The sequence below is a fragment of the Eretmochelys imbricata genome, chromosome 19, assembly GCF_965152235.1.
Source record: "Eretmochelys imbricata isolate rEreImb1 chromosome 19, rEreImb1.hap1, whole genome shotgun sequence".
NCBI lineage: Eukaryota > Metazoa > Chordata > Testudines > Cheloniidae > Eretmochelys > Eretmochelys imbricata.
Genome location: NC_135590.1, coordinates 20,030,832 through 20,057,996, shown reverse-complemented (window position 1 = coordinate 20,057,996; position 27,165 = coordinate 20,030,832). Strand labels below are relative to the sequence as shown.

The 27,165-nt window shown below is 45.6% G+C and overlaps 1 protein-coding gene across 6 annotated transcripts in view; it reads left to right on the top strand.

The window, feature by feature from the left end:
- The window catches only part of RLF (RLF zinc finger), a 101,577-nt gene that overhangs the window by 54,621 nt on the left and 19,791 nt on the right, over positions 1 to 27,165 (top strand). For 5 of the 6 annotated variants that reach the window (XM_077838084.1, XM_077838083.1, XM_077838088.1 and 2 more), the window contains one exon: positions 26,161 to 26,302. In XM_077838084.1, the coding sequence (XP_077694210.1) occupies positions 26,161 to 26,302 (142 nt within the window). Of the gene's footprint in view, positions 1 to 24,870; positions 25,016 to 26,160; positions 26,303 to 27,165 lie in introns of those variants that run through there. The other variant, XM_077838089.1, reaches the window with a different exon arrangement.

Below are 27,165 nucleotides of genomic sequence, written 5' to 3'. Positions count from 1 at the left end.
ATGATTTCCCTTTACAAAAAAAATGTTGAGTATTCCTCAACAAATCCTGTTAATCTATATGTCTGATGATTTTGTTCTTTACTATAGTTTCCGCCAGTTTGCCCAGTACTGAAGTCCGGCTTACCAGCCTGTAATTGCTGGGCTCACCTCTGGAGCCCTTTTAAAAATTGGTGTCACATTAGCTATCCTCCAGTTATTTGGTACAGAAGCTGATTTGAAAGATAGATTACAGACTACAGTTAGTAGTCCTGCAATTTCACATTGAGTTCCTTCAGAACTCTTTGGTGAATACCATTTGGTCCTGGTGGCTTATTACTTTTTTACTTATTACTTATTAGGTATTAGTTATTACTGCTTCTTACTGTGCGGTAATGCCCAGTTCTCCTGGCTTGCTGGGAGGCGATCCTGGTCAGTGACAGACACTCCCACAGTTTCTGTTGCCTTGTGGAATTGCACCTTGGTCAGAATTGCAACTTTTCTCTGCCACTGAAATCAAGAGCTAGAAAAAAATGGAGAGATAAAGCTTCACCTCCTCATGATGGAGAGCACTCTATATCTGGCCTCTGACCCAGGCCAAAGGGACCCTCCCTGTATGTCAGTCCTCCTGCAAGTCTGCTCCCTCAGAGCCCTACAGTTCCATGGCATCTAAGAGGAAGAGACAAGACTCTTCTCATAAGCCCTCAAAAGAACGATCTCTGGGTTCATCTGGTAGAGATCCTACTTCTAAAAAGCCAAGAACATCAGTTTCCTCAGGTAACCTGGCACCACTGGCTCCTCAATCAGTTGCTGTTGAGGCTCCCGCTTCCTAAGGTACCCAGTGTGTGGTTAGACCACAAGGCAGGAAAGCCACAAGCCTGGAGAGACCGTTAATAACATTATCAGATCAAGGCAGCAAGAAGAGCTCTTCCTATGCTTCCTCGGTAGTAAAGAAGCCCACTTGGGCTCCAACCACATTTTGGTGCCATCAGCAACCATGCTTCCCTCTAAGCGCCCAAAGCCTGCAGAACCCTCAGCAGCCTTAGCCATAACTCCCTCAGTGCAGACTTAATCCTTTGTACCAATCACCTTTCGCTTTAGTTGTCTCCAGATGCCCCACCTTTCCTGAGTGAACGTGAGGAAGAGGATTCAAGTGTCAGTTCCGGGCTCTCCTCCTCACTCCTATGGAGGTCCCTTTCCAGAACCTTCCTCTGAAGGATCAACTGTTCGTGGCCCACAATTACCACCAACCCCCTTGCTGGTATGAGCACCCATGGGTGCTGCCTCCTATAACGTATGCACCTCCTCCCTGGGCAGCTTATTGCCAGTTGCCCAGAATATCGAGTGCCCCCCCACCACAGAGAGGAGCAACCAGCTTCACCTACTCCCTCCAGAGACCTGATGCTTCAAGACAAGGGAGGCTAGAGCTAATGAAGGGATCTCTCCTATGGCAACATCTGCTCTTCATTTTCTACTCCGGGGGAATTCTGTGTATCTGCGGACATGCAGAATTCATCTCACATGTAATTTTGTATTTTCCCAAATGAAAATCATTTTGCTTAAGTACTGCAGTTCTGCCTTTTGCCTACCAGAGGCCTCTGTGGTGCCAGAACAGCCAGCTGCGTTCAGGCTGGCTGTTCTAGTGCTACAGCAGCCTCTGGTGGAAAAAAGGTAGAACTGCAGCACTTCTAAGGCAAAACGTATTTTATATGGGAAAATACAAAATTCTGTGCCCAGTGCTGCAGAATTCCCCCAGGAGTAGAAGTTCATCACAGCATCCTGCCTGCGGAGCCAGGTTAGGATAGAGTGGAACACACAGGGCTGCTGGGGGGTCACAGACTGGGGTTCAGATGGCTAGTGCGGGGGGAACACACACTGGAGCATGGGCTCGGAAGCTAGTGGGGTGATAGAGTTGAGCATTGGGATGGGGAAGGGGGGCTGCAGAGATCCATGGGGATGAGAGGTGTGGGGACAGGGGCAGACATGCCTGTCTGAAGGGAGAAGCTTGGGGTCAGCCAGGGTCTGCATGGGGGAGGCTTCCCAACACCATAACAATCCCCCCCCCCCAAAAAAAAACCCCACACACCCAACACCCTCTAGGTTCACTCCTTAGCTCCTTCCCTCTCCCTCAGCTCCTCTGTTACCCTGACTCCCCTAAGCCTTTGCACTGCTTCTGATAGGTGCAGGAAATAAGTTCTGTATTGTAATTTAAATGAAATGCACAAAGTTCTGAATTAATATGCCTAGTAAGGAATCTGTTTGTCCAAAAAAAAATTAACCAGAATCTTTTTTTGGTCTCTGTATTGTTAGACATACCTGCTGACAGATGATTTTGAAATAAATTACCAAAATAATTGAAACTGGCATGATTATATTGTGTTGTTTTGACAAATAAAATATGCAGAATTTTGCAGAAATATTATGTGCAGAATTTTTAATTTTTTGGCGCAAAATTCTCCCAGGAATAATCTCCTGGTGGATGATTTTAAACATTTCCAGGACCTGGTCAAGAGAGTTGCAGACTCCCTACAAATTCCCCTCAAGGAAATTACAGAGCCTCATTGTAAGCTCCTCAACATTCTCCACTCTGAGGTTTTTCTAAATCCAGCAAAGATCATCTGGCACACCCCAGCTTCTATTCTGCCTACATGCAAAAGAGCAGATAAGAAGTATTACATCCCAGCAAAGTATTGAGAATTTTTATTTTCCCATCCCTCACCTAATTCCTTGGTAGTGGGTGTAGTGAATGAACATGGTAGACAGCACCATGCTAAATCCACACCTGATGACAAAGACCACAACTGCCTGGATCAACTAGGGAGAAAGTCTCTTACTCCTTGGCCTCCCTACAATTTGGAATTGCCAATTATCAGGCTTTGCCATCAAAATACAACCATGTGAACTACACCAAGCTGGCCTCATTTGAAGATCTACTGACAGAAAACAGGGAAGAGCTCCAGGCAATTGTTGGGGAGGACCAACTACTTGCCAGGACAGCCCTACAAGCCTCCCTTGATGCCACTGATACTGCCGCCTGTTCAGCTGCTGAAGCGGAGGTGATGAGAGTCTCCTGGCTGTAGCTCTCTGGATTCCCAAAGGAGGTCCAGAATACAGTAGAGGACCTTCTCTGAGTACAGTAGAGGATGGGTCAAAGTTGCTCGCAAATAGCACAGACAAGTCTCTGCAAACATTGAAAGGCTCTGGAGTGACCTTGTGTTTTCTTGATATCTAAACTCTGACCTACAAGAGAAAACTCAGCAAGTGTGAAACAGACCAGAGATCCCACCCCCTCCAATTCCTTATCTCCCAGAAGACCAAGATTTCAGAGAAGGAAACCATCTTCTTCTCAGCTCCTGACTCGCACCTATCCATCTCCAAGCAGCAGTTTTGATGGGTTGGTTGAGGGTTTGACCAGCCATCCTCATCCTCTTCAGCTGCACTGATTTACCAGTTTTCCTCCTTTCGGCGGCCACCGTCACCGCTTCAGGCAAGCCTGGGAGTCGGTCACTAGTGACAAGTGGGTGTTGGAGATCATCTCCACAGGTTACACCATCCACTTTACTTCACTTCCACCAATTAACCCCTCTTTCCCGTCCCTCTTCAAGGAACTCTCTCACGAAAACATGCTTCATCAAGAAATACACTCTTACATTTGGGAGCTATAGAACGCAGCACAAAGGGAAGGGTTTTTATTCACGGTACTTCCTGATACCAAAAAGAGTAGAGGTTGGAGACCCATCCTTCACCTGAGGCTACTCAACACCTGTGTGAAGGCACAGAAATTCAAAATGGTGATGCTTGCAGCGATAATTCCATTGGTTCTCAGCCCTCAACCTTCAAGATGCATATTTCCACATTGCTATACCTCCATCCCACAAACAATCCCTCCATTTCATTGTTGGCCAGGACCACTTTAAATAGTGAGTGTTCCCTTTCAGCTTATCTGTCCTAATGGTCTTTTTGATGGTCTGCCGAAAAGGTATTCCCTTGCTGAAAGGCTGCTCCCTGGAACTGATGTCTTGGGTACCTTCTGATGCTACAGACCTATTCCTCAGATTGGGCCTACAACTGAACATACAAAAATCCACCTTGACCCCTGTGCAAAACTTGTGTTCAGAGGGACAATCTTGAATTAAGTATCAGGGGGTAGCCGTGTTAGTCTGTATCCACAAAAACAACAAGGAGTCCGGTAGCACCTTAAAGACTAACAGATTTATTTGGGCATAAGCTTTCGTGGGAGAAAAACACCAGTTCTTCAGATGGGTTCTTTTAATCTTGAATCAGTGACAACAAGCGCCTACCTTCCCCTGCACAGGTTTGTGGCTCTTTCCAACATAGTAAACAGAATTCAGCTCAGCCACCAAACCACAGTCAGGAGCTGCATTCAATTACTGGGGCAAGCCTCAGTCAGCCTTGCGATCACCCTCCCTCTGTGTGATTAATGAGGGGGTACGGCAGACCTAGGAGAGAAGGCCTTAAGAGCCAGAGGCTAAGCGACCAAGGGGAGCTAGCAAACGGGACCGCCAACAGGGGAGTTTGTAGGAGGGAGTTGTAATATAGTTGCTATGGTTAGGAAGGGCTGCATTGCCAGTGCCAATGCTGCCAGACAGACAACCTAACCATGGATGCCTCTATCCAGATCCTGGTGTGAATTTGCAGAGTCTGTGGTCTGCATTTCCCGCTCGTGGAAAGCCAGGTTGGAGGGACCATCCAGTGTGAAAGGTGCCTTCTGGTGGAATCTCTAAGGAAGCAGGTGGGTGAGCTACAGGAGGAGGTGGCTAGGCTGAGGATCATCTATGCCCATGAGGAATTCCTCGAGAGAATTCATATGGAGACATCCAAGGCTGAGGAAGCTATCCAGCTACAGAAGATTGCTGTCACACCCCCCGGGAAGGATGATATGGCTCAGTCACAGGGAGGACACTGGCAGCTGGTTACTTTTGGCAGCAGACAGTACTCCACCCCTATTTCCAACCCACCCACCCTGGCAATGAGTGATGAGGAATCACCCCCAAAGGTGAAGGAGGAGAAGCCATGTTCCCCCAAGGCTGGGAGAATCGCAGCCACTGCTCCCCAGAGTAAATGTAGGGTAGTGGTGGTTGGTGACCCTCTTCTGAGGGGGGTGGAGGCCCCCATCTGTTACCTTGACATGGCATCCCAGGAGGTATGCTGCCTGTCGGGGCCCGTCTGTGGCACATTATGGAGGGATTGTCGAGGTTCATCCGGCCCTCTGACTACTACCCCATGCTACTCATCCATGTGGGCACTAATGGTACTGCGAGGTGTGACCCTCAGCAGATCAAAAGTGACTACAGGTCTCTGGGAGTAAGGGTGAAGGAGTTGGGAGCACAGGTGGTGGTCTCTTTGATCCTTCCAATCAAGGGTAGGGGCCCAGGCAGGGACAGATGCATCCTGGAGGTGAATGCCTAGCTGCAAAGATGGTGTCACCAGGAGGGCTTCGGCTTCCTTGACCACAGGATGATGTTCCAGGAAGAAGGACTGCTAATTGAGGAAGGGGAAGGGCATATTTGAATACAGACTGGCTAACCTAGTAAGGAGGGATTTAAACTAGGCTTAAAGGGGGCAGGTGACCAAAGCCCACGGTAAGTCAAGAACATGGAGACCTGGGAGAAGGTTCAGAATTTGGGGGGAGCTTGGGCTGTAATAGCAGGGATAAATCAGAGACAAGATAGAACTGGGGGTGGGGGAATCAAATCAGTATCTTAGATGTCTGTATACTAATGCAAGAAGTATGGGGAATAAATAAACACAACTATGACATAGTTGGCATGACAGAGACCTGGTGGGATAATATGCATGACTGGAATATTAATATAGAAGGGTACAGCTTGCTTAGGATGGACAGGCTGGGGGAAAAGGGAGTAGGTGTTGCCTTATATATTATAGTATACACTTGGACTGAGGTTGAGGTGGAAATAGGAGATGGACTTGTTGAAAGTCGCTGGGTAAGGATAAAAGGGGTAAAAAAACGAGTGATGTCATGGTACGGTCTACTACAGACCACCTACCCGGGAAGAAGAGGTGGATGAGGCTTTTTTTTAAACAACTTTCAAAATCATCCAAAGCACAGGACTTGGTGGTGATGGGGGACTTCAACTACTCAGACATCTGTTGGGAAAACAACAGAGCAAGGCACAGATTATCCAACAAGTTCTTGGAATGTATTGGAGACCATTTTTTATTACAGAAGGTGGAGAAAGCTACTAGAGGAGAGGCTGTTCTAGATTTGATTTTGACAAATAGGGAAGAACTGGTTGAGAATTTGAAAGTGGAAGGCAGCTTGGGTGAAAGTGATCATGAAATGGTAGCGTTCGTGTTTCTAAGGAATGATAGGAGGGAGAAAGCAAAATAAAGATAATGGATTTCAAGAAGGCAGACTTTAGCAAACTCGTGGAGTTGGTAGTTAAAATCTCATGGGAAGCAAGTCTAAGGGGAAAAACAATTGAAGACAGTTGGCAGTTTTTCAAAGAGACATTATTAAGGGCACAAGAGCAAACTATCCCACTGCGTAAGAAAGATAGGAAGTATGGCAAGAGACGACCCTGGCTTAACCAGGAGATCTTCAGTGATCTAAAAATCAAAAAAGAGTCCTACAAAAAGTGGAAACTCAGTCAAATTACAAAGGATAAATATAAACAAATAACACAAGTATGTAGGGACAAAATTAGAAAGGCAAAGGTACAAAACGATGTCAAACTAGCTAGAGACATAAAGGGTAACAAGAAAACATTCTACAAATACATTAGAAGCAAGAGGAAGACCAAGGACAGGGTAGGACTGTTACTTAATGAAGGGAGAAAAACAATAATACAAAACGTGGAAATGACAGAAGTGCTTAATGTTTTCCTTGTTTCTGTTTTCACCAAGAAGGTTGGCAGTGATTGGACATCTAACATAGTGAATACCAGTGAAAATGAGGTAGGATCAGAAGAGGCTAAAATAGGGAAAGAACAAGTTAAAAATTACTTGGACAAATTAGATGTCTTCAAGTCACCAGGGCCTGATGAAATGCACCCTAGACTACTCAAGGAGCTGACTGAGGAGATATCTGAGCCATTAGCAATTATCTTTGAAAAGTCATAGAAGAATGGAGAGATTCCAAAAGACTGGAAAAGGGCAAATACAGTGCCCATCTATAAAAAGGGAAATAAGGACAACCCAGGGAATTAGACCAGTCAGCTTAACTTCTATACCTGGAAAGATAATGGAGCAAATAATGAAGCAATCAATTCGCAAACATCTAGGCAATAATAAGGTGATAAGTAACGGTCAGCATGGATTTGTCAAGAACAAATTGTGTCAAACCAACCTGATAGCTTTCTTTGACAGGGTAAAAAGCCTTGTGGATAGGGGGGAAGCGGTAGACGTGGTCTATCTTGTCTTTTTAGTAAAGCTTTTGATACTGTCTTGCCTGACCTTCTCATAAACAAATGAGGGAAATGCAACCTAGATGGAGCTACTATAAGGTGGGTGCAAAACTGGTTGGAAAACTGTTACTAGAGAGTAGTTATCAGTGGTGCACAGTCATGCCGGAAGGACATAACAAGTCAGGTCCTGCAGGGATCAGTTCTGGGTCCGGTTCTGTTCAATATCTTCATCAATGATTTAGATAATGGTATAGAGAGTACACTTAGAAAGTTTGCAGACAATACCTAGCTGGGAGGGGTTGCAAGTGCTTTGGAGGATAGGATTAAAATTCAAAATGAACTAGACAAACTGGAGAAATGGGCTGAAGTAAATAGGATGAAATTCAATAAGGTCAAATGCAAAATACTCCATTTACGAAGGAGCAATTGGTTGCACACGTACAAAATGGGAAATGACTGCCTGGGAAGGAATACTGCGGAAGGGGATCTGGGGGTCATAGTGAACCACATGCTAAATATGAGTCAACAGGGTAACGTTGTTGCAAAAAAAGCCAACATCATTCTGGGATGTATTAGCAGGAGCATTGTAAGGAAGACAAGAGAAGTAATTCTTCTGCTCTGCTCTGAATTGATTAGGCCTCAGCTGGAGTATTGTGTCCAGTTCTGGGCACCACATTTCAGGAAAGATGTGGACAAATGGGAGAGAGTCCATAGCAGAGCAACAAATAAGATTAAAGGTGTAGAAAACATGACCTATCAGAGAAGATTGAGAAAATTGGGTTTGTTCAGTCTGGAAAAGAGACAACTGAGAGTTTTCAGGTACATAAAAGGTTGTTAAAAGGTGGAGGGAGAAAAATTGTTTTTCTTAACCTCTGAGGATAGACAAGAAGCAATGGGCTTAAATTGCAGCAAGGGAGGTTTAGGTTGGACATTAGGAAAAACTTCATAACTCTCAGAATGGTTAAGCACTGGAATAAATTACCTAGGGAGGTTGTGGAATCTTCATCATTAGATATTTTTAAGAGCAGGTTAGACAAACACCTGTCAGGAATGGTCTAGTCTAGATAATACTTAGTCCTACCATGAGTGCAGGGGACTGGACTAGATGACCTCTCAAGGTCCCTTCCAGTCCTATGATTCTATGGCAGCCACCAACTTAGTTACAGAACATGCCAGACTTCAAATGCACTGCCTTCAAGCGTGGCTCAGAATTGTCTGCTCACTCACTAGACAGTCTGAATATGCTTCTTTCCATACCTACCGTCATAAAACAGTCCCTCGACTGGTGGAAAGACCATCACAACATGTGCACAGTTCCATTTGCATGTCCTCCCCCTGTGGCCATTATAGCAACAGACCTCTTTCTGCTAGGATGGGGAGTGTATCTAGAAACTTTCACGATCCAGGGCAAGTGGATGTCACAAGAGGTGATGCTACACATCAGTCTGCTAGAAATCCAAGTAGTCAGATACCCTGTCTCCAATTCCTACCACTAATTAGGGACAAACACATAAAGATCATGACGGACAATATATCATGGATGTTTTACATTAATTTCCAAGGAGGAGCAAAATCTCCCTCCCTTTGCACCGAGGTTTTCAGGCTTTGGAACTGGTGCGTATGTGATGAAATCACTATCACAGTGACCTATCTCTCAGAGATTCAGAAAATAACTGCAGATGCACTCAGCAGACACTTCTTCTAAGACTACGAATGGGAAATGAACTTCAGCACATTACACAATACATTCCATCACTGGGCACCCCTCAGATAGAGTTATTCACCACAGAGTCAAACAAGAAATGCACCTCCTTCTGCTTGAGGGCCTGACTTGGTCACCATCACTTAGGGTATCCTTCAGTAGTCATCAGCTCTACTATATGTATTCCTGCAGACTCTCCTAATAACCAAAGTTATGCTCAGAATAAAGGAAGACAGAGCAAGAGTCATTCTAACAGTTCTGACCTAGTCCAGGCAAATGTGGTTTCTTTACCTGATACAGCTGTCTGTTTGCTCTCTAATTACTCTGCACACTTTTCCCCACCTTCTCTCCCAACAAAATGAAATTCAACAAAGACAAATGTAAGGTGCTATGCTTAGGGACGAAAAAACAAATGCACAAATACAAAATGGGGGATAAAAGGCTTGGCAGTAGCCCTGCTGAGAAGGATCTGGGAGTTATGGTGGATCACAACCTCAACATGAGTCAGTAATGTGATGCTGTTGCAAAAAAAAAAAAAAAAAAAAAAAAAGCAAATGCAATTTGAGGTTGCATTAACAGAGGCATAGCTTGCAAATCACGGGAGGTGATAGGATTTTTCATCCTAGTCTCACAATGCTCCACCTTAAAGCATGGTTGGTTGATGGCTATGGGATTAGAGAGAGCCTGTTGAGAAGACATAAAAAGAGTGCTATTACACCGCAGGAAACAGTCTGTTCACTGCATGTATTCTCAAAAATGAATGCAGTTTGCTAGCTGATGTGATCGCAGAGAGATTCTACCAATGACCACATCACTTCAGATATACTGGAATATACACTAACTCTGAAAACCTTGGGTCTGTCGATGAGCTCTATAATAGTCAACCTGGCAGCCACCCTCCCCAATAGAGGGTTATTCCATCTTTGCCTACTCAACCACAGTGAGATTCCTGAGCAGGCTGGGTAACCTCTATCTGCTGGTCCAATGTCCTATACCACAGAATCATAGAATATGAGTGTTGGAGGGGACCTCAGGAGGTCATCTAGTCCAACCCCCTGCTCAAAGCAGGACCAATCTCCAACTAAACCATCCCAGCCAGGGCTTTGTCAAGCCTGACCGTAAAAACTTCTCAGAAAGGAGATTCCACCACCTCCCTAGGTAACGCATTCCAGTGCTTCACCACCCTCCTAGTGAAAAAGTTTTTCCTAACGTCCAACCTAAACCTCCCCCACTGCAACTTGCGACCATTACTCCTTGTCCTGTCCTCTTCTACCACTGAGAATAGTCTAGAACCATCCTCTCTGGAACCGCCTCTCAGGTAGTTGAAAGCAGCTATCAAATCCCCCCTCATTCTTCTTTTCTGCAGACTAAACAATCCCAGTTCCCTCAGCCTCTCCTCATAACTCATGTGTTCCAGACCCCTAATCATTTTTGTTGCCCTTCGCTGGACTCTCTCAAATTTATCCACATCCTTCTTGTAGTGTGGGGCCCAAAACTGGACACAGTACTCCAGATGAGGCCTCACCAATGTCGAATAGAGGGGAACAATCACACCCCTCGATATGCTGGCAGTGCCCCTCCTTATACATCTCAAAATGCTGTGAGCCTTCTTGGCAACAAGGGCACACTGGTGACTCCTACCCAGCTTCTCGTCCACTGTAACCCCTCGGTCCTTTTCTGCAGAACTGCTCTCTAGCCTCTCGGTCCCTAATCTGTAGCAGTGCATGGGATTCTTCCATCCTAAGTGCAGGACTCTGCACTTGTCCTTGTTGAACCTCATCAGATTTCTTTTGACCCAATCCTCTAATTTGTCTAGGTCCATCTGTATCTTATCCCTACCCTCCAGCGTATCTACCACTCCTCCCAGTTTAGTGTCATCTGCAAACTTGCTGAGGGTGCAGTCCATGCCATCCTCCAGATCATTAATGAAGATATTGAACAAAACCGGCCCCAGGACCGACCCTTGGGGCACTCCACTTGATACCGGCTGCCAACTAGACATGGAGCCTTTATCACTACCCGTTGAGCCAGACGATCTAGCCAGCTTTCCATCCACCTTATAGTCCATTCATCCAGCCCATACTCCTTTAACTTGCTGGCAAGAATATTGTGAGAGACCATATCAAAAGCTTTGCTAAAGTCAAGGAATAACACGTCCACTGCTTTCCCCTCATCCACAGAGCCAGTTATCTCATCATAGAAGACAATTAGTTTAGTCAGGCATGACTTGTCCTTGGTGAATCCATGCTCACTGTTTCCTCTCCCACAAGTGCTTTAGAATTGATTTCTTGAGGACCTGCTCCATGATTTTTCCAGGGATTGAGGTGAGGCTGACTGGCCTGTAGTTCCCTGGATCCTCCTCCTTCCCTTCTTTAAAGATGGGCACTGCATTAGCCTTTTTCCAATCGTCTGGGACCCCCCCGATCGCCATGAGTTTTCAAAGATAATTGCCAATGGCTCTGCAATCACACCCGCCAACTCCTTTAGCACTCTCAGATGAAGCGCATCCGGACCCATGGACTTGTGCTTGTCCAGCTTTTCTAAATAGTCGCGAACCACTTCTTTCTCCACAGGGGGCTGGTCACGTCCCCCCCATGCTGTGCTGCCCAGTGCAGCGGTCTGGGAGCTGACCTTGTTCGTGAAGACAGAGGCAAAGAAAGCACTGAGTACATTTAGCTTTTTCCACATCCTCTGTCACTAGGTTGCCTCCCTCATTCGGTAAGAGGCCCACACTTTCCTTGATTTTCTTCTTGTTGCTAACATACCTGAAGAAACCCTTGTTACTCTTAACATCTCTTGCTAGCTGCAACTCTAAGTGTGATCTTATAAGCTTCTTTTTTGTGTTTAAGATCAGCAAGGATTTCACTGTTAAGCCAAGCTGGTCGCCTGCCATATTTACTATTCTTTCTACACATCGGGATGGTTTGTTCCGAAAACCTCAATAAGGATTCTTTAAAATACAGCCAGCTGTCCTGGATTCCTTTCCCCCTCATGTTATTCTCTCAGGGATTCTGCCCATCGGTTCCCTGCGGAAGTCAAGGTCGTCTTTTCTGAAGTCTAGGGTCCATATTCTGCTGCTCTCCTTTCTTCCTTTTGTCAGAATCCTGAACTCGACCATATCATGGTCACTGCCTCCCAGGTTCCCCTCCACTTTTGCTTCCCCTACTAATTCTTCACAGTTTGTGATCAGCAGGTCAAGAAGAGCTCTGCCCCTAGTTGGTTCCTCCAGCACTTGCACCAGGAAATTGTCCCCTATGCTTTCCAAAAACTTCTTGGTTTGTCTGTGCACCACTATATTGCTCTCTCAGCACATATCAGGGTGATTGAAGTCTCCCATGGGAACCAGGGCCTGCGATTTAGTAACTTCCGTTAGTTGCCGGAAGAAATCCTCGTCCACCTCATCCCCCTGATCTGGTGGTCTATAGCAGACTACCACCACAACCTCAGCCTTGTTGCTCACACTTCTAAACTTAATCCAGAGACTCTCAGGTTTTTCTGCAGTTTCATACTGGAGCTCTGAGCAGTCATACTGCTCTTTTGCATACAATGCAACTCCTCCACCTTTTCTGCCCTGCCTGTCCTTCCTGAACAGTTTATATCCATCCATGACAGTACTCCAGTCATGTGAGTTATTCCACCAACTCTCTGTTATTGCAGTCACATCATAATTCCTTGATTGTGCCAGGACTTCCAGTTCTCCCTGCTTGTTTCCTAGCCTTCTTGCATTTGTGTATAGGCACTTAAGATAACTCACTGATTGTCCTGCTTTCTCAGTATGAGGCAGGAGCCCTCCCCTCTTGTGCTCTCCTGCTTGTGCTTCCTCCCGGTATCCCACATCCCCACTTACCTCAGGGCTTTGGTCTCCTTCCCCAGGTGAACCTAGTTTAAAGCCCTCCTCACTAGGTTAGCCAGCCTGCTTGCAAAGATGCTCTTCCCTCTCTTCGTTAGGTGGAGCCCATTTCTGCCTAGCACTCCTCCTTCTTGGAACGCCATCCCATGGTCAAAGAATCCAAAGCCTTCTCTCCGACACCACCTGCATAGCCATTTGTTGACTTCCACGATTCGACGGTCTCTACCCGGGCCTTTTCCTTCCACAGGGAGGATGGACGAGAACACCACTTGCGCCTCAAACTCCTTTATCCTTCTTCCCAGAGCTACGTAGTCTGCAGTGATCCGCTCAAGCTGTATGGGACCTCAATCTGGTCTTTAAATCATAGAATCATAGGGTTAGAAGGGACCGCAAGGGTCATCTATTTTAACCCCCTGCCAAGATGCAGGATTTCTTGTGTCTCAGTCATCCAAGACAGCTGGCTATTCAGCCTCTTTTTGAAAACCTCCAGTGAAGGAGCTTTCACAACCTCCCTAGACAGTCTCTTCCATTGTCCTACTGTTCTTACAGTTAAGAAGTTTTTCCTGAGATTTAATTTAAATCTGCTATTCTGTAGTTTGAACCCATTGCCTCGTATCCTGCCTTCTGTGGCAAAAGAGAATAACTTTTCTCTGTCTTTTTTTATGGCAGCCTTTTAAGTATTTTGAAGACTATTATATCTCCCCCTTAATCTCCTCTTTTCCAAACTAAATGTACCCAGTTCCTTCAGCCTTTGCTCAGACGGCTTGCATTCCATTCCTTTGATCATCTTTGCTCGCCTGTGGATCCTTTCCAGTTCCTCTACATCCTTTCTATACGTTGGTGACCAAAATTAGAAAAAGTATTCCAGTGGAGGCCTAACCAGCACTGAACATAGAATCAGAGAATATTAGGGTTGGAAGAGACCTCAGGAGGTCATCTAGTCCAATCCCCTGCTCAAAACAGGACCAGCACCAACTAAATCATCCCAGCCAGGGCTTTGTCAAACCTGACCTTAAAAACCTCCAAGGATGGAGATTCCACCACCTCCCTGGTAACCCATTCCAGTACTTCACCACCCTCTTAGTGAAACAGTGTTTCCTAATATCCAACCTCCCCGACTGCAACTTGAGACCATTGCTTCTTGTTCCGTCATCTACCACCACTGAGAACAGCCTAGCTCCATCCTCTTTGGACCCCCCCTTCAGTTAGTTGAAGGCTGCTGTCAAATCCCCCATCACTCTTTTCCTCTGCAGACTAAATAACCCCAGTTCCTTCAGCCTCTCCTCGTAAGTCATGTGCGCCAGCCCCCTAATCATTTTCGTTGCCATCTGCTGGACTCTCTCAAATTTGTCCATATCTCTTCTGTAGTGGGGGGACCAAAACTGGACACAGTACTCCAGATGTGGCCTCACCAGTGCCAAATAGAGGGGAATAATCACTTCCCTCAGTCTGCTGGCAATGCTCTTACTAATGCTGCCCAATATTCTGTTGGCCTTCTTGGCAACAAGGGCACACTGCTGACTCATATCCAGCTTCTCGTTCAGTGTAATCCCCGGGTCCTTTTCTGCGGAACTGCCACTTAGCCAGTTGGTCCTCAGCTTGTAGCTGCGCATGGGATTCTTCCTTTCTAAATGCAGGATTCTGCACTGTCCTTGTTGAACCTTATCTTATTTCTTTTGGCCCAATCTTCCAATTTGTCTAGGTCACTCTGGACCCTATACCTACCCTCCAGCTTATCTTCCTCTCCCCTGAGCTTAGTGTCATCTGCAAATTTGCTGAGGGTGCAATTCATTCCACCATCCAGATCATTAATGAAGATGTTGAACAAAACTGGCCCCAGGACCGACCCCTGGGGCACTCAGCTTGATACCGGCTGCCAACTAGACATTGAGCTGTTGATTGCTACCTGTTGAGCCTGACAATCTAGCCAGCTTTTTATCCACCTTATAGTCCATTCATCCAATCCATACTTCTTTAACTTGGTGGCAAGAATACTGTGGGAGACCATATCAAAAGCTTTGTTAAAGTCAAGATATATCACATCCACCACTTTTCCCATATCCATAGAGCCAGTTATCTCATCATAGAAGGCAATCAGGTTGATCAGGCATGACTTTCCCTTTGTGAATCCATGTTGACTGTTCCTTATCACCTTCCTCTCCTCCAAGTGCTGCAAAATGGATTCCTTGAGGACCTGCTCCATGAATTTGCAGGGGCCTGAAGTGAGGCTGACCCATCTGTAGTTCCCCAGGTTCTCTTTCTTCCCTTTTTTAAATATGGGCACTATATTTGCCTTTTTCCAATAGAGCAGAGCAGTACTATCCCCTCCCGTGACTTGCATGCTATGCCTCTGTTAATGCAGCCTAAAATCGTGTTTGCGTTTTTTGCAAGAGCATCACATTGCTGACTCATTTTGAAGTTGTGATCCACCATAATTCCCAGATCCTTCTCAGCAGGGCTACTGCTAAGCCAGTTATCCCGCATTTTGTATTTGTGCATTTGATTTTTCTTCCCTAAGTGTAGCGCCTTACATTTGTCTTTGTTGAATTTCATTTTGTTGTCAATAGCCTAGTCCTCCAATTTATCAAGGTCCCTCTGAATTTTAGTTCTCTTATCCAAGATGTTAGCAACCCCCTAGTTTTGTGTAATCTGTAAACTTGATAAGTATGCTTTCTATTCCTACATCGAGGTCATTAATAAAGATGTTAAACAATACCAGAACAGATCCCTGTGGATTCGCCACTTGAGACCTCCTTCCAATCTGATATCATTCCATTAATAAATAGAAAAGGAGTACTTGTGGCATCTTAGAGACTAACAAATTTATTTGAGCATAAGCTTTCGTGAGCTTCAGCTCACTTCATCAGATGTATTCAGCCGTAGCTCACGAAAGCTTATGCTCTAATAAATTTGTTAGTCTCTAAGATGCCACAAGTACTCCTTTTCTTTTTACAGATACAGACTAACACGGCTGCTACTCTAAAACATTCCATTAATAGTTATTCTTTCTTTGTGGTTGTTTAACCAGTTATGTATTCACTTAATGGTAGTTTGGCCAAGCCCGCATTTCTCCAGCTTACAGATTAGAAAGTCATGTGGGACTGTGTCAAAAGCCTTGCCGAAGTTCAGGTATATTTTGTCGTCCACACTCCTTCGTACATCAAACCAGTTATCCTGTCAAAGAATGAAATCAAACTGGTTTGGCATGATTGATTCTTAGTAAATCAATGCTGCCTGCTACGTGGTTACCCCTTCATCCTCCAAGTATGTACAATTTGAATGTTTTATTAATTGGTTTAGTACTTCCCAGGTATTGAAATTAGGCTGACTTGACTATAGTTCCCCAGCTACTCCTTTTTAAAGATGGGCACAGTTAGGTCTTCTCTAATCATAGAATCATAGGACTGGAAGGGACCTTGAGAGGTCATCTAGTCCAGTCCCCTGCACTCATGGCAGGACTAAATATTATCTAGACCATTCCTGACTGGTGTTTGTCCAACCTGCTCTTAAAAATTTCCAATGATGGAGATTCTGCAACCTCCCTAGGCAATTTATGCCAGTACTGAACCACTCTGACAGCTAGGAAGCTTTTCCTAATGCCCAGCCCAAACCTCCCTGGGACCTCTCCTGCTGTCCATGAATTTGTAAATATTATTGCCAATGGATCTGAGATTTCTTCATTTAATTCCTTCAGTCCTGTCACGTGAATAGCATCCAGCCCTGCTGATTTGAATGCATTCAAATTTGTCAGAAGGTTTCTGACATGTCTTTTACTTATTCTGATCTGCATCCTTTCCCCTTCATTGTCTGCGGTAACTTCGCTAGTCGTCCAGTTACATGTTATTTTTTGTATGAAGACCGAAGCAAAATAAGCATTGAGCAGTTCTGCTTTGATATAGTCTTCCGTTAACAGCTCATCTTCTCTATTGAGCAGCAGATCCACACCGTCCTTGATCTTTCTTTTTTGTCTGACATATTTGAAGAACTCCTTGTCTATAAAATTCCTCCATATTCCGTATGTATCCCTTTTCGTTTTTAGATAGCTAAAAAGCTCCTTGTGCAGCCACATTGGCCTCCTGTGGCTCTTCTCTTTCCTCTGCACCAGAATAGCTTGATACTGAGCCACTAGTATTACATAGTTTAGGAACAGCCCTCTTGAACTCTTTCCATGGGACCTTGTCTGCTCTTTCTCTGAGTCGGCTGAAGTCCAGTATCCTTGTCTTGCTGTTCTCATGTTCTCCTTTCCATAGGATCTTGAATTGTATCAGATCATGAGCACTTCCTCCCAAGTTCCTCACCACCTTCATGTTCACAACTAATTCATCCCTATTGGTCAAAACCATATCCAAAATGGATGACCGCCTTGTTGTTTCCTCAACTTTCTGAATCGGAAAGTTGTCCTCTACATATGCTAAGAATTTGCAGGACATATTATTTTTTGCTGTAATAATCTTCCAACAGATATTGGGGAAGTTAAAATTTCCCATTACTAGCTTGTGTGTTAGCTAATCTTGATACCTGCTTATAGAATGCCTCTTTCACTTCCTCTTCCTGATTTGGTGGTCTCTGTTAAACCCCCACCATAACATCACTTCTTTTTTTCCCCTTTTTATCCACACCCAGAGACTCTTAGTAGGTCTGTTGCGCACTTCCCCTTGTACCTCGGAGCAAGGTACAGTAGAAGCTTCGAGTTATGGACACCTCAGGAATGGAGGTTGTTCGTAACTCTGAACAAAGCACAGTTTGGACACCAGATCCAGCAGCTGACACTCCAGGCTAGGTTTCAGCAGCAGCTGAGCTCCCTCCTCAGCCCCAGCAGACAGCTTCTTTCAAACTTGTCTCCCTCCTGTCATGGGGGGTGTGGGTGTGGGGGGTGTAAACAGCACATCCCCCTCGAGGTCGGGGAGGGATGAAAACAGCATGGTCCCCCTCCAGGGGGAGGGAGGTGAAAGCAGTGCAGACCCCAGCATTGCTCCTGCTCTGCTGGCTCCGGCTGCCTTGGGCTGGCAGTCCCAGTGTCTTCACCTCTTATTGTAGCTGTAAGTGGCTGCCCCACGTGTGAGGGTGGGGATGGGGACAGGCAGCCCAGATGTTCCTACCTTTTAAGATGTAATACAGGCACAGTACAATATTTCTTTTTTTTTTTTTTTCTTTTGGGGGTGGGGGGGGGTCTCTGCTTCTTCGTGATTGGTTACTTCCGGTTTCATATGGTGTCCAGTTGACTGGTCAGTCCGTAACTTTTTGGTGTTCGTATCTTTGAAGTTTTACTGTACCTCTTGACGTACAGCGCAACGCCGCCTCCTTTTTTCCCATACCTATCCTTTCAGAACAAGCTGTATCCCTCAATGCTGGTACTCCAAACATGGGAATTGTCCCACCAAGTCTCTGTAATGCTAACTAAGTCATTTTTTTTTTTTCATATACCATGACTAAGGCTGCGAGTTTGAAGTCACGGATTCCGTGGCTTTCCAGGACCTACGTGACTTCTGCAGTGTCTGGTGCGGCTGGCTCAGTTGGCCCCCGGGCCAGTTGCTTTGGCTGCTGCTGGGGTAGTCTTGCCCCCTTCTCCCCCCCCAGCAGCAGCAGGAGTTTGGGTGTGGGAAGGGGTGAGGGCTCTGGGCAGTGCTTATCTTGGGGGGGTGCCCCAGAAGCAACATGTCCCTCCCTCAGCACCTATCTCCGCGCGCTGCCCCAAGTGCCAGCTCCGTGGCTCCCATTGGCTGGGAACTGCAGGCGGAGGCAGCGTGTGGAACTAGGAGTTGAGGGAGGGACATGTCGCTGCTTCCAAGGAGCCAGGTATAGAGCCTGCCACCCAGTCCTGGGTTGCTCCCCCATGAGCACCTGTGGTGTCCCCCGGGCTACTTCTCCCCCCCCCCATGAGCATCCATGGTGCCCCCCCCACCCCCCCCAGCTCCTACAGCACTCGGGTAACCATCAAGTGATCCATTCCCTGTCACCCATTCCCAACTTCTGGTAAACAGGCTAGGGACGCTTCAGAGGATGACTTTGCATCCCTGCCCATCGTGGGCATTGATTGATGAACGTATTCTCCATGAACTTATCTTGTCGTCATTACTTGATCTGGATGCGCATTGGCTGGATTTTTGTCACCATCCCTCATAGGGCCTAGTTTAAAGCTCTCCTTATCAAGTTAGCCAGACAATGGAGCCCATCCCAGTACAGTAATCCTCTTTCCTGGAACATCAGCTCATTGTCAAAGAAGCCAAAAGCTTTCTTGTCAACACCACCTGTGTAGCCATGCATTTGGTCATTGCTGCCATCATTTGAAATGACCAGGGTATGTTTGGAGCTACACTTGTTCTCATTTAGCCTGTAGTTTTGAGCCAGGCAGTTATCTAAAGGCCTTATTCTCAAATGTGCAGATAGTTAAGTCATCAGTCCTTGATCTCTGAGACAAAATGTCACTAAGTTGATCTTCAGGTCCCTATGGCTTGATGCAGTTTCAAATATCCTGTCTCTGTCAGGAAAGCTTTTGTGTGAACAGAGTCCAAAATAGCTAAAAGGAACAAAATCCTTTGCATTTCGCTTCTTCCAGTTAATAAAAAGGCCTGCCTTCTGAAATAAGTTGCAAGTTTTTTTCCAAAATGTCCAAAGACTAAGACAAATATTGAATCAGAGAGTTATCTAACTACTGATGGACATAAATTCTTTATCTCATATGAGTGTCATCCACAATTACATACCTGAAGAATTTGGGTGCCGAGCAGAGACTGAAAGCTAGGAACTTGTATCGCTAGTATAATCCGAGATCTTTAATGGAACCACTTGATGCTGACGAGGAAATAGGCATTCTTCAGTTTGACAGCCCCAAACCGGTTCTGTTTGGAAACTGAGAAAATGGTGGAAGATTGGGCAGTTACTCAAAATTTGAACTTCTTGATAATCTACAGTTTCTTGAGCTCTGACAGGGCAAAGCCTACAGTCTCTCTTTGGAATGAGGAAGTATCTAGGGTAGAAGAAACCCTTCTCTCACTGCTCTTCTAGATCCTTTTCTGTTGTTCCCACTGTCAACGAGAATTTCCTTCATCTTCATTACTGTTTTGTGAGAGTGCTCCCTGAAAGGTGATGAGTGAAGTTGATTGAGAGGTAGCATGAAGTGGGGGTGAAATTGAATTGTGTAACTATTCAATGACTGTTTATACCCAAAGAACAAAGTACAGGGAGTCCTGGGACTTGCGACGCCTGACTTGTGTCCGATGCCACATATGACGCTTTTCAATTGACTGCTCTTTTTGCCCCTATGACACTTGTTTCGCCCTTACAATGAAAGCTGGCAGGGAGAACAGCACACATCACATGTTGAGCCTCGGCCAATCACTGATTTAATTATTCAAGCTTTCTGATTGGCTGAACCCAGGGTTGGGAGCCAATCAAAAACAAGCGGCAAGGTTACCCGGCAACAAGCTATCCTGGCCTTGGAAGCCAATCAGACAAGTGAATACAAGAGACCCCTTCCAGCTCCATTCATTATAATGCAACCACAAAGTTATTTACAAGCGACTCTATAAAAAGCAAGCCCAATTCTGCATAGTATGTTGCCGGCATTCTGAGCAGCTGAGTTGCTGGCATTCTGCCCATCCTGCCTTTCTGCTCAGCCTGACTTAAGATGCCCAGTTGCTGCTGTTTGTGGTTCTATTTTTTTTTTTTAAATGGCAGAAAAGCATAAATCTGGTGCAGGTGATGTTTCTTCTTCTAAGAAACGCAGAACCATTACTATGGAAACAAAAATGGATGTCACTAAGAGATCTGGAAAACCGGAGACAGCAACTGAAATCAGCAGAGTTTTGGATATCCCCTGAACAATTTTCATGACCATCCTGAAAGACATGGTAAGAATTCAGGAACATGTCAAGGGCTCAGCTCCTATGCAGTCAACTGTGATAACTAAGCAGCGTGTTGGACTCATTGCTCAGGTTGCAAAACTGTTAATTGTTTGGCTGGAGGATCAAAATTAACGCCAAGCTCCTGTGAGTTTAGGCATAATTCAGGAAAAGGCTAGGAGTCTTTATGAAAAGCTAAAGACACAACACGGGGAGAGTTCTACTCATGAGCCCTTTAATGCAAGCAGGGGTTGGTTTATGCATTTTAAAGCCAGGGCTAATTTGCACAACATCAGGGTCTCAGGCAAAGCTGCCAGTGCTGATGAGGAGGCAGCTCGTGCTTTTCCTGACACATTGGCTAAAATCATTGAGGACGGTGGCTATTGTGCTTGTCAAGTTTCAACCCTAATGTTGACAAAACTGGGCTCTTTTGGGGAAAAAAAAAAAATGCCGTCAAGAACCTACATAGGCAAAAAGGAGAAATCCACGACAGGGTTCAAAGCTGCTAAGGAAAGGCTCGCTCTTTTGCTCAGTGCAAATGCTGAAGGTGACTTTAAACTCAAACCCTTGCTTGTTTACTGGTCGGAAAAACCCAGGGCTTTCAAGGGATATTCCAGGGCATTTCTCCCAGTGATACGGAAATCCAATCCTAAGGCATGGGTCAATAACATTTTTGAGAATTGGTTTAATCATCATTTTGTGCCAAGTGTCAGGAGCTATTTCAGCAACAACAATCTTGCATTTAAAGTACTGTTAATCCTCGACAATGCTCCTGGTCATCCAACCACCCTTGACAACATGCATCCTGACGTCAAAGTGGTGTTTCTGCCCCCAAACACCACCTCATTGTTGCACCTCATGGACCAGCGGGTAATTGCATCCTTCAAGGCCTACTATCTCAGGAGCACAATTGCCCAGGCCATCAGGGCAACTGAGAAGCAAGGTGGACCAACTCTGAAGGAATTCTGGAAGGGCTTCAACATTTACCATGCAGTTAAGAACATTGGTGAGGCATGGAATGAGGTGAAACAATCCAATTTGAATGGCATTTGAAAAAATTGTGTCCTGACTTTGTGTCTGATTTCCAAGGATTCACAGGCACTGTTGAAGAGGTGACCCAAGTAGTTGCTGAGATGGGCAAAGAACTCAACTTTAGATGTTGAACCAGAGGATGTTGATGAGTTGCTGGCATCACATTGTGAGGAATTAACTAATGAGGACATAATTGAATTAGAAAAGCAGAAGGTGGCAGAGGAAGAAGATGCACCCACTGCTGAGACTCCTGCCTGTAAAGTCTTGACAACAAAAGTGTTGGCTGAGGCATTTCAACATTTGGAAGCTGCCATGTCCCTGTTTGAGGAACACCACCCCAACATTGGACACAGTGCATCTGTGAATAGGGACATATCCAACATGTATAGCTGCTGCAGAGAAATTTACAAGGAGTCGAGACCATCTGTCCAAACTTTCTTGGACACTCTCTTTAAGACGGCAGAGAAGACTCCAGAGAAACCTGCAGCCTAGAATTCAGAGAAGCCCCCAGCCAAGAGCCCTTCAAAGACCCATCCCATTAAAAGTAAATTCTTCTGCATAAACCTGTGAATCCACACATTATCCCTAATTAGCAAAGCCAACAGTAGTGTTGGAGTTATGTGCCTGAGCCACTGACCTTTCAAAAGCCGCTTTGAGTACATGCGTCACCACACACATACACACACAATAATAAATAAATAAGTAGTCGTCGTCTTCTCCTAATGGAGATACTGAAGTAATGGCTGGTATATTTTCCCAGAGGTTGTAGTGATTACATGCCATTTTAGCTTGATAATTGGCTGTCCACATACCTAATGTGTCCCCAAAATGATCTTCTGGCTAACTGTGTCCAGATTCTTCCCTTTATCAGAAAGTACAGAATGTAAGGACTTCTTGGCGGCACAGTCGAGTTTCGGAATAGGGTGGTGAAAAAATACCCTAAAATATTGAAGTGCTTACTACAGCCTATCTTTCTTGGAGATACAGCTCTACCCCGATATAACACAACCTGATATAATGCGGGTTCACATACAATGTGGTAAAGCTCTGACTCACTGCTCTGAGCAGCGTGTTAAGGGGGCCGGGCCAGGCTGGGGCCAAGGGGTTGGATAAGGGGCAGTGGGTCTCAGGGGCTGTCAGGGGCTCCTCCCCACCCCCAGGGTCTGGGAGGCAGGAGCTGTGAGAGGGCACTTTTGGGGGCCCCGCAGTCCCAGAGTGGCCCGGGGGATTAGTGGGGGGCTGGGAGCAGCCTGCTCCGCTTCCCCGGCCCCAGCAGTGTTGCTCAGGGGAGGGGGTTTGGGGGAACGGATCCCCCCTGCACTCACCAGCAGCAGCGGAAGCGTAGCAGCCTGGCCCCAGCTCGCTCCACTCCTCCAGCTCCAAGCCGCAGCGCTCTGCTTCCCGCCGCAGGTGAATAGGGGGGGTGTCCTTTCCCCAACCTCCCTGCACTCACCAGCAGCAGGAAGTGGAACACCGCAGCTGGGAGGTAGCGGAGAGGAGCGGGCTGGGGCTGTGTTGCTCCGCTTCCCGCTGCTACCAGTGAGCACCTGTCAGGGCGGGGGGTGTGGATAGGGGTCGGAGCAGTCAGGGGACAGGGAGCAGGGGGGTTGGGTGGGGGTGAGGTCCTGGGGGTGATTAGGGATGGGTGTCTCTGAAGGGGGCGGTCAGGGAACAAGGAATGGGGGGGCCAAAGCAAGTTGAATATAACGCAGTCTCACCTATAATGCGGTGAGATTTTTTGTCTCCGGAGGACCACGTTGTATCGGGGTAGAGGTGTAGAAGGTATGGAATTAGGCATTGTCTCTAGCAAGCTGTAGGACACCCTCATTCACTGGCAAGATGACTTTGCCACTCTCTTGATCTGAAGCTATTTTAAAAAAAAAAAAGAGAGAGAGTGCATGAGGTAATATGTTTTTATTGGACTGACTTTTGGTGCGAGAAACACACTTTTGAGCTCTGTGTAAGCTTGAAACAATGTCTCTGTCATCAGCAGATGCTGGTCCAATAAAATATAAAAGATCTTACCCACCTTGTCTCTCTAATATCCTGGGACCAACATGGGTACAACGCTACCTATCCCAAAAAAAACAACAAAAAGTGGTGTTCTCTAATATTGACATAGCACCCTCCTTATCTGGTGCCACATCAACATTCCATGGCAGCTAGTCTTTGCTATTACCCAGTGATCCAGGTGGATTTGGTAGCTCCATAAGGATTAGATTTCGGAGTAACAGCCGTGTTAGTCTGTATTCGCAAAAAGAAAAGGAGTACTTGTGGCACCTTAGAGACTAACCAATTTATTTGAGCATGAGCTTTCGTGAACTACAGCTCACTTCATCGGAGTTTCCACGGTATGCATCCGATGAAGTGAGCTGTAGCTCACGAAAGCTCATGCTCAAATAAATTAGTTAGTCTCTAAGGTGCCACAAGTACTCCTTTTCTTTATAAGGATTAGAGAAACTGTAAAAAGAGGAGATGCAGGTCTGGGAGAGTCTGACGGGCAAGAAAATAGCGGGCTTGGCCTTCCTGCGTTTACAATTTGAAGGCTCTCTAGGGCATTAGAGATCCATCATCCAAGGGGATGTCAGCCCAATGACATTAGTGCATGTTGTAATCTCCCACAACAAACCTGAGAGAGATTGTAGAGGAAGCAGATCCCATGGAAATGAGAGAATTCCTGTCCGATAAGCCACCTCGTATGGTGGCAGGCCAACTGTACATAACTAAGACCCGGAAGAAGAATCCTCCTTGTCTGGATCCGGGAAGGATCTGAATGGAGCTGATTTGAAACCAGACGGCACTGGTACAGGGAATGGTCTTCGCCTCAAAGCTGACATCTGGGGATATCCAGTGGCACAAAAATGAGCTGATGGGGCCCGTAGCACTGGTGAATCTGGATCAGCAACATAGCTTCCTGTGTCCCTGAATGTGTGCTGCCGCTGCTTTCTGGGAATAAACACATTCAGTGCTGGGGGAATTCGAAACATGCTCTTGGCTTTATGCTTCAGGTCAGGGGAAAGAGGAGGCCTCCTGGCGTCTGAAGGAGGCTTGGCATCAGAGGCTGGGGAGGGATCAAATGAATCAACCACTTCCAAGGCGCCAACATGGCAAAGATTCTTTAAGGTCCTTTCACTGCTGGAGGAAGCATGAGGCTGTTTTCCAGCACTGATGGTCCATCAACACTGAAGAACTCTCCTCTGACAGGCCCCTTGCTGTGGATGTGGTGGTGAGCATTGACTTTGGCACAGGTTTCTTTAGTTTAGCTCTCTGAAGCGGGCTTCAGAATTGAAACAGGTCTTTCCTGGCCCTGCCTGGATCCAGGATACCTAATGTCAGCTGGAGCGAAGAATATAGGCCTTGAATACACAAAAGGTGTTAGGTGCCTACATCCTGCTGCTGGCATCACTGCAGTTCCCAACCAACTAAACACTGTAGGCTCCTAAATTCACTAGGTGCCTAAAGTTTTGCAGTAAAAGTTCTTTAGGCACCTGTGTTTCTGCCTTTGGGCAAGTGCTCTACTGCCTCCCTCTAGGCATCCAAATACTTATTTTCTGCCTGAGTCCCAGAGCGATTCAGAAATCAGGGTGGCTGAGCACCTTAGTTGCATGTGGGGCTTGATCCAGTAGGTGTTCTCAAAGGTCAAGTACAGGATTGGGCCCTCAGGTGAGTTCACACAAACGGGGTGGAGGAGGAGGACCTTCCTCATAACTTTTAACTTGGGGCTTACTTAGGATGTGGGAGACCCCCAATTCAAGTCCCTTCTCCACCTGAGGGGGAGAAGGAATTTGAATGAAGATCTGCCACTTCTCAGGTGAGTGCCCTAACTGCTGGGATATAGAATATTCTGATGTGAGGCTCCCTCTGTTTCTCCAGTTGAAGCTGTTCTACTTTACATAAATATTTAGTCATCAGAGCAGGGGGACTGGATCCTGGGTCTCCCACGTCCTCTAACCACTAGACTACAGAGTCATTCTCATGCTTGTGCATGCTTTCTGAGTCATTTGGGCTAGAGAGAGTACATGCGCATGAGAGTAACTCTGTAGCCTAATGATTGGAGCATGCATCTGGGAAGGTGCTTTGGGAGAGCAAACTATCTTTAAAGAACCCACTCTCTTTCATGCTTGAAGAGAGAATAGCAAGCTGGTAGGTTTTGTTCTGATTTCTGTTTAATAAGAGTAACCTTAACAGTACTAACCTTATGTTAGCTGCCTAAGAGGTAGGGGCCTGATTAATATCAGGCAATATGGATTTTTCCCCAGTAGTTAATATTGTGTTAACCCTTAAAGCTACATTGTGGAGATTTTAGACAAATCTCACATAGTTTCCTCACCTTGCATTATGTTTACAATCTGCTTTGAACTCTTTTCACAGGGAGCTGACTCTATTCTGGAGCAAGTTGCAAAGAAGAATTGATCCTTCTTTAGATTCTTTTTTGGAGAGATGTCGGCAGTTTGGCATTATAGCTAAAACGCTACAACACTTATTCTTCCTTATTAGAGTCATACAATCTGAAGTAAGTAATTTATGTTGCAGTCTGCTGCTGTTAATTTCATTTTATTATTGAGTCCATGTACAAATTGCACCATAGAACATAACTTAATTTGTTGCTTTGTTATAACAATAATATTTGACAGGTTTCAGAGTAGCAGCTGTGTTAGTCTGTATCTGCAAAAAGAAAAGGAGGACTTGTGGCACATTAGAGACTAACAAATTGAATAACTGAAGATTTTTAAAAAACATAATTCCAACAGAAGTCATAAACATACTTCATAATTATTACATACATTTGTAATGCACCTATCAGTGTAATACCTGGGCACATTTCTCATAGATTGCTCAACTAACGTTTCCTCGAACAAGAGCAAATACACCACAGTGCCATACTCACTAATCTTAAAATGCAGCTCTGCTTTGAAGTACAGTTGTAATAATATAATTTTTAAAGTGAGCATTGTTCCCTTTTTTCCCAAAAGCTTAATGGCGTGGGCCCAAGATGTATACTATATACTGATGTTCAAAATGTGCAATAAGGAGCTGGAAAAGGTGGTAAACAATGAGGTGGTAAAATTTGAAGATGAGTCATTTAGGTTAGTCAAGATTAAAGAAGACTGAGGAATTTCAGACAGGATTTGAGTTAAAGCCAGGTAGCATGATGGCAGATGGATTTCACTGCTGATAAATGCAAGGTAATGCATTTGAGCTATGTACTTTGCTGGGTTCTAAATTAATTGTAAATCCCCCCCTCCCTCCACTATAACTGTAAAAAGTAATAGAAGGATGCTAGAGATGGGCAACAAAAAATTATTATAGGCCCGGGAAGATTTCTGCATGAGGGGAGATGGAAGACTGGAATTGTGTAGTTTAAAGGTGACAAAT